The sequence below is a fragment of the Astyanax mexicanus genome, chromosome 8, assembly GCF_023375975.1.
Source record: "Astyanax mexicanus isolate ESR-SI-001 chromosome 8, AstMex3_surface, whole genome shotgun sequence".
Lineage (NCBI taxonomy): Eukaryota > Metazoa > Chordata > Actinopteri > Characiformes > Acestrorhamphidae > Astyanax > Astyanax mexicanus.
Genome location: NC_064415.1, coordinates 6,947,046 through 6,957,757, shown reverse-complemented (window position 1 = coordinate 6,957,757; position 10,712 = coordinate 6,947,046). Strand labels below are relative to the sequence as shown.

The 10,712-nt window shown below is 37.6% G+C and overlaps 1 protein-coding gene across 1 annotated transcript; it reads left to right on the top strand.

The window, feature by feature from the left end:
- Positions 1–655: 655 nt before the first annotated feature.
- LOC125780520 (tripartite motif-containing protein 16-like) lies at positions 656–6,979 on the top strand. The gene is made up of 6 exons (XM_049482134.1): positions 656–1,267; positions 1,386–1,481; positions 1,872–2,105; positions 2,703–2,862; positions 3,253–3,312; positions 5,221–6,979. Exons 1-6 carry the CDS (start codon positions 677–679, stop codon positions 5,733–5,735), a joined length of 1,656 nt encoding a protein of 551 aa, XP_049338091.1. The 5' UTR covers positions 656–676; the 3' UTR covers positions 5,736–6,979.
- The last annotated feature ends 3,733 nt before the right edge of the window (positions 6,980–10,712 follow it).

Genomic DNA, 10,712 nt, shown 5'->3' with positions numbered 1-10,712 from the left:
GTGAGTTTTCATTACAGCAAACAAAAGTGATTACCTAGCTATGTTTCATGTCCAGTTACTGTAGCCTTTTATTAAAAAACAGCCTGGGGAATCTTGCACTTATTTTCTGCTCATTTTTCGACAACTTTCACCATTAATTCAGGTTGGTGTATGAGGTTAGTTAACCACACAGATGCTGCCATTGAAACGTATGGATATTCTGAATCATTCAGTTTTGAAGCGTACCCCCAGCCTCACTTGTTTCAACATGAGCACGGAGTGAAAAAGGTGCATGTTTGGTTCTTGAACACCTTTGTTGAGGCCAAATTCCATCTGATTGTTGTGTCTTATCTTGTCTACTCTTCTGAATATTCGGTGCAATTACACATTCTCACCAGAGAGGTCTCCAAATCCCCAAATCTCACAAACGTGCAGTCTGTCTTTTTAAGTGAGATTGAAAGCAAAATCTAATCATTTCCTGGATTACCTGCAGGTGAGTGAGTGCGTGAATCGGTGTGTGTCGTGTCTGGAGCTACAGTTTTGTCATTTATGTAAGTTTTCCTGAGTCTGTACAATAATTCATGTTTGAGTCAGACAGTGTGAGTATTGTAATCTTGGCTAATAAGTAGAATTACAGGATAGTTCTGTTCACTTCTCTCCAACAGAGAACCAGAAAACAAGATCTTCACACTGTAAAATGGCAGAACCCAATGTTTCACTGGCTCAGGATGAGTTCAGCTGTTCAGTCTGCCTGGATCTCCTGAAGAATCCAGTGACTATTCACTGTGGACACAGTTTCTGTATGGTGTGTATTAATGATTGCTGGGATCAGGAGGATCAGAAGAAGATCTACAGCTGCCCTAACTGCAGACACACCTTCACCTCAAGACCTGTCGTGAGTAAAAACACCATGCTGGCTGAGGTGGTGGAGAAACTGAAGAAGACGAGACTCCAGGCTGCTCCTCCTGATCACTCTTCTGCTGATCCTGAAGATGTGGAGTGTGATTCCTGTACTGGGAGAAAACACAAAGCCGTCCAGTCCTGCCTGGTGTGTCTGGCCTCTTACTGTGAAGCTCACCTCCAGCCTCACTACCAATCTCCAGCCTTTAAGAAGCACAAGCTGGTCAAAGCCTCCAGACGACTCCAGGAGCAGATCTGCTCTCAGCACGATAAACTGCTGGAGGTTTACTGTCGCACCGACCAGCAGTGTATCTGCATGCAGTGCACCATGGATGACCATAGAGGACATGATACAGTGTCACTTGCAGCAGAAAAATCTGAGAAACAGGTCAGTGTGTAAATGGAGTAGCTGCTCCAGATTATAGGACCTAATACCATCACCTGTCCCATGACATGTGGCATTTTAATTTTTAATTAATGTGTTTTGTTGGCTGGTTTATATTCAGAAGCAGGTGGTGGAAACACAGAGGAAATACAAGGAGAAAATCCAGCAGAGAGAGAAGGAGCTTCAGGAGTTAATAGAAGCTGTGGAGACTCACAAGGTGATTTTTAAAATAAGTGGAAGAATAAAGATCTGATTTTTCCCATTAAGGGTAATTATTTAATTACTTAACTAAAGGTGTCCTCATTTTTTAAATGTCATTTAAAGTCACATTTTATTTTAGTTTTAGTCATCAACTATCAATTTTTTTTTTATTTTGTTCTTTACAGCTTCATGAGTTAAGAGAAGCCACAGCATGAAGTTTGGATTTACGCAATATTTATGTCACGTCTTATTCTGTGAAATTATTGGCTGGTTGCAAATAAAAAATCTGACTACTGATAAACTCTGATGTTCCTCAGTAATCAGATTATGAAGTGCATGTAAATCCACTTATTGATGTGAATGAACTGCTCCTAACATTCTCCTCTCTCTGTGATTCCACTACCAGCGCTCTGCTCAGACAGCAGTGGAGGACAGTGAGAAGATCTTCACTGAGATGATCCTCTCCATTGAGAGAAGACGCTCTGAGGTGAGGCAGATGATCAGAGATCAGGAGAAAGCTGCAGTGAGTCGAGCTGAAGAACGTCTGAAGAGACTGGAGCAGGAGATCACAGAGCTGAAGAGGAGAGATGCTGATCTGGAGAAGCTTTCATTCACAGAGGATCACATCCATTTCCTCCAGGTAACAAATACAAAGTTTATTTTAGACTGTTTACACCATCTTTTTAATGTGATCTATATCTGATATTAGTCTGAACAGTTCTTAAACTGAAGCTCATGCACTAAAGAGCAGAGCTTCACATGAAGTTTCAGTTTCACCAGTGACTGAAAGCTGATCTTAACAGAGAATGAGTTCCAGCTCACTGTAAAAAAAAGGGCATGTAAAATGGCCTCTTTCTGTCATTCATTTCTTTTGTTCAAACAATTCTAAACTTTTTACTTTTCTTTGATGCTGCAGCAGCGCCATCTGTTGGTTGTGTTCAGCTAATTTATTGGAAATTTCTTGAAAGACAGAGCACTTGTAATGTGTACCTTTTAATTTAGTTTAAATCCAAATATAGTCCAAATATTAAATGTTGTAGGAATTCTAATGTGTCTGTCACTTTGCTGTGTATTGGATAAGTCTTAGATTTTAATACCATAGACTTTTTTTTGCCTTTTACACAGTCTCATACACAATTAATCTGAATCACGAATGACAAAAAAGATCAGATTGAGGCCACTTTAACCTGGTTTGATTTAATATTAGTTTTATGTGTTTGTTTTTGTCTACATGTAGAGTTTTCAGACTCTCTCAGCTCCTCCTGGATCTTCAGCATCACCTGCTTTTACTCTCAGTCCTCTCAACACTTTTGAAGTTGTTATGAAGTCTGTTTCTCAGCTGAGAGGAAAACTAGACAAATTCTGGAAAGAGGAATTTGAGAAGACATCAGCTGCAGGTATATTAAATAAATCTCATCACATTTTCTATGTAAATATATGAAATGATAAGTCCATAAATAATCATTCTACACTCAGTACCTCATAATGACAAAGTAAAAACAATTTAGGATTTTTTAAAAAGTAAAAGAGTGTGAAGAGTTTCAGAATGCACTGTAGGTTCTTCTCTAAATCCTGATGAAGTGGTCAGTAGTTTCTGGACTGAAGTGGTTGAGACTGTATATAAGGTGTGACTTTATTGTGATTGAAAGTCCAGGTAGGGTAGATTAAGACTCTACATCTACATGGAGAGAAAATCCAGTATTAGATTATTTTAATGTTGTAGTAAATGTACAGAGGGAACAGAAGCTCAGTGATGCTGTGTAGTAACTGTGTACATTTTCCTGTAGTGAAGGAAGTGCAGATCATTCTTCCTCCCGAACCCAAAAGCAGAGAAGAGTTTCTGGAGTGTAAGTCCAGCCCTTTCTCTCTCTCTCTCTCTCTCTCTCTCTCTCTCTCTCTTTAACCTTTTCATTCTCACACACTCTCAGAAATAACACCACAATCTACAAATACACAAAGTTTAATCTGATAAGTATACCTCTCCATTAAAAACACCAGATGGGCTGAACAGAGATTACGTCTGTCCCAGTCTAGAAGTGCAGGTACATTTCCTGAATGGACCAATTCATTCCGATTCAGCGTTAAATAGTTTAAACCATTTATATCATTAACAGAACAGAATTTTTTTACATTTCAACTTCATATTATAACCTTAAACTATATTATACAGCACGTCTAAATACAGAATTTTATTCATTTTTAACACATTATCGTTTATTTAAAACTGAATGGAAGATTTCCTGAAAGATCACAATAAAATGTTTAAATTATTTTACTGTTTATTTATCCTCAACATTTTACGTTAAAACAAAGAGAGAAAAAAATTAAGTGTTAATGTTTTAACTGTTTTGAAAATTTTTTCATCAGTTTAATATAAAAAAGTTGCACAGCCAACCAGAACACTGGGACAGACATAAAATACATATTGTTTAGTTATTGGCATTTTATATTTTATTATATTACTTAGAGCTGGGTGATTAATCGATTTTAATCGATTAATTCGAATTTACAGTTAAGGACGATGTGTTTTTATGAGTTTCTCCTCCCTCCTTCTCTCCCGCGCGCGTACCCCTCCACACACACACACACACACACACACACACACACACACAACACAACACATGACGGCGGAGCTTGAGCTACTAGCTCCGTGATCTGAATTGGTTCGGTTTTTGCGGCGTCGGACGTAGACCGAACAAGTTCTCGCTGTAAGGTGTGTTTAAACCGATTGCTTCTAAACGAAGCAGCGCGACAAATTTATCTCTACACCTGAAAAATGCAGCAGAGTGGGAGAAGTGCTGCTCCCAGCGGAATGAACGCAGCAGCAGCACCAGTGCACCATTCAACATTAAACAAGCAACTGTCCCTGACACATCTTCCAACCGTGTATCAGGTTCTGTATGCACTTTGCATATTCATGAGAAAAGATCATCTCATTGGGCAATTCTAGCCCAACGGGGAAAAGTATTTACTTAATAGCATATTAAATTGTACTTGTTTTCTATTTTCTACTTTAAGTTTTATCAAAAAGGGCACCATTTTATTTCTTTCTACTTGTTTTTTAAAATGTGTGTTTTTTTATTTATTTATTTTTTAAGTTTGAGGGTGCATTGTGTCAGTACCTAAAATATGTTGGAGAAAGCTTTCTAAAAGTTACTGGATGTTCTCACTGTTTACAATTGTTATTTTGCTTGTTTCTGGTTGCACTTTAACTACAATGGGAACATTTTAAGTGAAAACAAATTAAATAAGAACTAGTTTTTAACCATTTCTTTATCATCTTTAGTTTGATTTTTAGTAGGGGAAAAAAATCGATTTAAATCGAAAATCTGATTATTTTTTTTAAAAATTGAAGAATTTTTTTTGGGCCATATCGCCCAGCTCTAATATTACTGTTAACAGAGTAGAAACATAAAACTGAAAATAAAAATGGAAAATAAAAAAGTTTTAGCTATAATTCATCTCCAATACCAAAATAACCATTCTACAGTTTACTAACTACAAAACAACCCAATCACATCTAATCTTACAGTTTTATTATAATTTTTGTATATTCAACCACTGCAAGCTGTAAAGCTAAAAATTAAGTTAGGGGGGATTTAAAGAAGTCCCCTAAATATAATTAAACAAATTAAACACGATATAAGTCTAGAATAATAAATTTTATGATAATTAAATTTTTAAAACATAGTTCAGTTTTAGGGGCTGTTTTTAGATTGTTTTCTAAAAGCTGATGGGTTTTCTCTCTCTTTCAGATTCCTGTCAGCTCACACTGGATCCAAACACAGCCCATAAACGCCTCCTCCTGTCTGAGAGGAACACAGTGGTGACCCGCAGCAAAACATTCCATCTAATTTTTATGTGGTCTCAGGTTCTGTGTAGAGAGAGTGTGAGTGGACGCTGCTACTGGGAGGTTGAGTGGAGAGGAGATGGAGGGGTTGATATAGCAGTGTCTTATAAAAGCATCTCCAGGGAGGGAGGAGGCTGGGAGTGTGGGTTTGGATGTAATGATCAGTCTTGGAGATTGTTCTGTGATTCCTCCAGATACATATTCAGATACAATAACAGAGATACTGAAATCTCTGGAGTGCCCGTCTCCTCTAGAGTAGGAGTGTATGTGGATCACAGGGCAGGAACTCTGTCCTTCTACAGCATCTCTGATACCATGACCCTCATCCACAGAGTCCAGACCACCTTCACTCAGCCGCTCTACGCTGGGTTTGGGTTGAGCTTCAACTCATCAGTAAATCTTTTACTTTCAGCAAAATAGATGAACATGCAGAACAAAGGGAAGAGCTGGATGAGATCAGATAAGAACTGCAGAATCTAGACTGTAGAACTGATCAAATAAAGTTATAATAGTGCTGGGAGATATTGTAAACTTAAAAAATCAAAATTAAAATCAAATAAATCAGGTACATAAGTGCATGTGTGTAAAAACCTGGGTGCATGACCCTACTTAGTATGCAGAATGAACACAATATATACAACATATAAATATAAAATATAATAGAAAAACACTTAAATTACTGTACACTATACTCATTAACTTGTTGATTGTAGCTCAATTCTTCAGTTCTTTAAATAAATTAGATTAAAAAAATAGATTCCGTTCAGAGCTATCAAATTTGCAAACTAATATTTTAATCACATTTATTTTCCAGAGAGTCAAAACATGATTTTAACCTTTTAGAAGTTAAAGGGGACATATTATGTAAAACTCGCTTTTAGCTTTTGTATTTCCGCTTGGGTCTCGACTGACCATATAAATGTTATAAACAATCCAAGCTCCAAAATCTATCCATCAATTTTATATAAATCAGCTGAGAGAGTTTGGTGTCAGGAATCATTTGTTTCTATGAACTGTTTGGATGCCTTCTAATTGTAACGTAACAATAAGGAAACCTGCATAGAACCACCCTGGCTCCACCCCTCACACTAGATCAGTTTAAGAAAAAACATTTTGATCATTTTGGTTAAGAACCTCAGTTGAGACAGTACACAGCAGGCAGACTTTGTCTGAGGGAGGGATCTGTACCTACTGTTCGTGGCAAGTCAAGCTACAGTTGATTAATCCCTAATGAATAATCCACAGATAAAGGAAACACATTCGTTAATTAATATTGAAACAATTTAATGTCATATACTTATCATCGCTGTCACATAAAACAGTTATATCTCCAAAGTAGCAACTTTACAGCAAAATGAAATTTTGAAAATACTTGTCTTTAATCAGGAAATATTGACACAGTATGAAGATCAACAGCTGTAAATGTATAAAGGTAAGATACAGTAGATACAAGGTTTTTGTGTTAAAGCAGTTTTAAACTAATTAATCTAATATATGTGCTTCTATGTTGAGTTGATTTGTTTGAGCATTTTATCATTTAACTCTACACAGTTCTCTGTATTAATTAGATTTTATTTGTAATGTACTCAGATTGTATTCCTGTAATCTTGTAATGTTGTGGGGTATATCTTATAAATAATAAAGTGGAAGCTGAAAGCTCAGAACAGAGGATCTAATTTGTCTAATCATTACTATTAATCCTGCTGTTCTACAAGCATGATCAACTTGACCAAGATAGACCATCAATATAATCAAACTTTACTAAGCTGTTCTACAAGCATGATCCACATCACTAAGCTGATTCCTGTTAAAGGTGAGAAAAGTATCTCCATTCATTACTGTGTAGGTAGAAGTATAGATACTAGAGTTTAAAATACTTCAGTAGTAGTTGAAGTATCAACTCAAGCTTTTTACTCTTTAAGTAAAAGTATAAAAGTACTGGTTTCAAAACTACTTAAAGTATTAAAGTAAATGTAATGTAAGAGGAAAATAATAAAGCCATTAAGAACAAAAGCTTAGGCCACGCCCACAGAGTCCTATAGTGCACTACACCCCTCCCAAAACACATTTTACTATAAGCTATAATGAGCTATAATGTTATATTATTAAAATGTTAATGTTGATAATATAATTTGGGATTTTGCACTAGGCTGTTCCCTGTTTCAGCTGCATATATGCTGATTGTAAATGAATGTATTTTAGTAGAATGTAAATATATTAAAGTAGTTTAGTTGGACTGGAGTTTGTCTGGAGTTCTCTTGAGTCTCTGCACGGATCATCTTCATACTAGTCTCTACAATACATGAGATGCATTCATCAATACCACTTCAAACTTTACTGTGCAGAACAGAAGCCTTATGTTAACCATGTGCAGAAGCCGTGTACACTTCTCTACTGGGCTTGGATGGATATAAGATGGACCACCACACAGTGGCAATGTGTAATGTGGTCAGATGAATCAATCTTCCAGATATTTTTCAGATGAAATGTAAGACGGCATTGTTTTTAGGGACATCCATGCATTTTTCAACAAGACAGTGCAAAAGCTGTTCCCTGTAGAGCAGAACTGCTAAAACAGGACCCCCTAAAGCAGATATTGTGAATATGGAAGGAGTTGACATGTCCTTATATGGACATTCGAGGTGTTTCTCCAACAAAAGCAAAATTATATCTTTTTTAATAAACTCAATTTTAGAATTAACAGTGAATGAGCAGGATTGACAATACTTTTGTCCATATAATGTATTTGTTTTAGTCATATTTATTTGATAAACCAAAGAGAAGAGTTTCAGCAACTTTGTGTTCAAATTTATGACCAACGTACAGTACAGGCCGAAAGTTTGGACACACCTTCTGTTTTTCAGTGTGTTTTCTTTATTTTCATGACTATTTATATTGTAGATTGAAGCATCAAAACTATGAATGAACACGTGGAGTTTTATACTTAACAAAAAAAGGTGAAATAACTAAAAACATGTTTTATTTTCTAGTTTCTTCAAAATATCCCCCTTTGCTCTGATTACTGCTTTGCACACTCTTGGCATCATTCTCTCAATGAGCTTCAAGAGGTGGTCACCTGAAACGGTGATTGTTTTCCAACAGTCTTGAAGGAAGGAGTTCCCAGAGGTGTTTATTAGCACTTGCTGCTCCTTTGCCTTCTTCACTCTGTGCTCCAGCTCACCCCAAACCATCTGGATTGGGTTCAGGTCCGGTGACTGTGGAGGACAGCTCATTTTTTGTTAAGTACATAAAACTCCACATGTGTTCATTCATAGTTTTGATGCCTTCAAGGAGAATCTACAATGTAAATAGTCATTAAAACATATAAGCTCTGATCCATTAAAGGAACATCACATCATCCTCATGCTCCACCCAGCGCCAATGGATATCATAACCCAGGAGCTGCCCAGCCCTGAGCAGACCTGGATCTTGGTCTTGGTCCTTGTTCTGAAATGTCACAAGCCTTGGAGTCTCAATGCAGTGTGCACCAAGACTCTCCACTTGACCTAATACCATTCTCTGGGTCTCTGGTTTCACCACTGATTGGCTGGAGCTTCTTTGGCCCACTACAGTCTCTTATCCATGACCTTTATCATGTTCTGCTGTTGTAAGACTTGGTGGTTGGAGGTTGTCTTGATCTAGGTCTGAAATGGTTTGGTTGGTTGCGATGAATGTTGGGTTCTGGCTGCTCTGATTGGTGGAGAGACTGGTCTGAGGGATGTTCTCCTCCCATAGCCATCGCATACATTCCATGCCTTCATTGAGAGCCTCTAGCTGCTGAAATATCTTCACATCTTCAGATCGCAGCTTCTTCTGCATCAACATGGAAAAGAAATGGATACAAAGAATTTTAGAGAAATGAACAGCACTAACACTGTGAAGCCTGTGTGTTTAAAAACTCCAGCAGCACTGCTGCATCTGATCCACTCCTAACAGAACAACATTGCCATACATCCCACCTTTCCTGGATGTTCCGTAAGTCTACCACATTTTAATAGGGTCTCCTGCAAATGCCTGCAAATTATATACAATATCCCAGAAATACATATATATTTTTAGCACAAGCAATAAAGAGTTAATGAGAGCTAAAAGAGTGAGAGAAAAAAAATATTTTAGTAATCTATAGGTGAAGCATCAACTGTGCACCGTGCAGCTTGAGTTAGGGCGTGTCTTTATTATCGTATTGACAGGAAAAGTATACCTTATGTGGCTGGCAACGCACAAAATGCATGTACTAGTCATGTTAATAAATCATAGGTGTGTTTTGGCTGTAAGGGGAAATAAATCATAGTGTCACTTGCCTTCATTCCCTTTAAATGCCAGGTGCACTCTGACTTTTGCGCATTGGTATATTAATGGTGCAGCACTTCTGAAGATGCACAAGCAGCTCATTTATGGAAACAGCAATGTTATTTTATTCTGTATTCTGTTTATTGTTGATGTAAAAGTTGGGCTTGTGCTACTGTGTGTCCATTTGTGTGTGAAATATGCGGCGCTAAGATTGCAATAAACATCTGACTGTGGATGTCTGTCTAGGTTCTAATCAGTCAGTGGCGTACCTGTGATTTCCCTTGCCAAAATAGTGATACACCTGGTAATAAATTTACCCGAACACACCTCATTTCCAGACCAAATGCCCATTGGCGTAGGTATATTCACTAGCACCGTTGTTATTTAAGCGACACAGGCAACACAGGCAATAATAGTGAGAGAGAACACAGCAAAAACTGGTGAGTTGAAGAGTTAAACAGCAGAGTTGATTTTCCCTCTCAAAGTGTAATTTTAACTTATTCACATTTAAATGGTGTTCAGTGTTGGAGTTATTTGACACAGTTGAATTTTTCAGTGTTAACCCAAATAAACCCAGTGAATACAGTTCAACGCCACAGAGATTGAATTAAACAATCAGTGTGTAGTCTCGCCCACTAGAGCTTCCTTTAATTGGGTATTTCACTATATTTTATTTAATGGTTGTTTGCCTAGCCGATGTGTTGTAGGCTATAAGAGCAAGTTACCATCTTCTGTGCTGTAAATTGTGACAACGTGTTGGGAATGCACTAAAAACTGCAGCTAAAATGACTCCCACCGATCGCTATGGTCGTTGCTATGATGTTGCTATGGGCTTGCTATAGTTTCTGTGGTGGTTGCTAAGGTGTTGCTAAGCGGTTGCTTGGTGGTTGCTAAGGTGTTGCTAGGTGGTTGCTGAGGTGTTGCTATGGTATCCATGCTGGTTGCCATGGTGTTGCTAAGCAGTTGCCAGGTGGTTGCTAAGGTGTTGCTAGGTGGTTGCTATGGTATCCATGGTGGTTGCTATGATGTTGCTAAGCAGTTGCTAGGTGGTTGCTAGAGCGTTGCTATGGTATCCATGGTGGTTGCTATGATGTTGCTAAGCAGTTG

Excerpts from the sequence above, each read along its gene's own strand:
- LOC125780520 (XM_049482134.1), top strand. The coding sequence starts at position 677 with ATGGCAGAACCCAATGTTTCACTGGCTCAGGATGAGTTCAGCTGTTCA. Across the intron at positions 1,482-1,871 it reads AAGCTGTGGAGACTCACAAG|CGCTCTGCTCAGACAGCAGT; the intron begins GTGATTTTTAAA and ends TTCCACTACCAG. Across the intron at positions 3,313-5,220 it reads CAGAGAAGAGTTTCTGGAGT|ATTCCTGTCAGCTCACACTG; the intron begins GTAAGTCCAGCC and ends TCTCTCTTTCAG.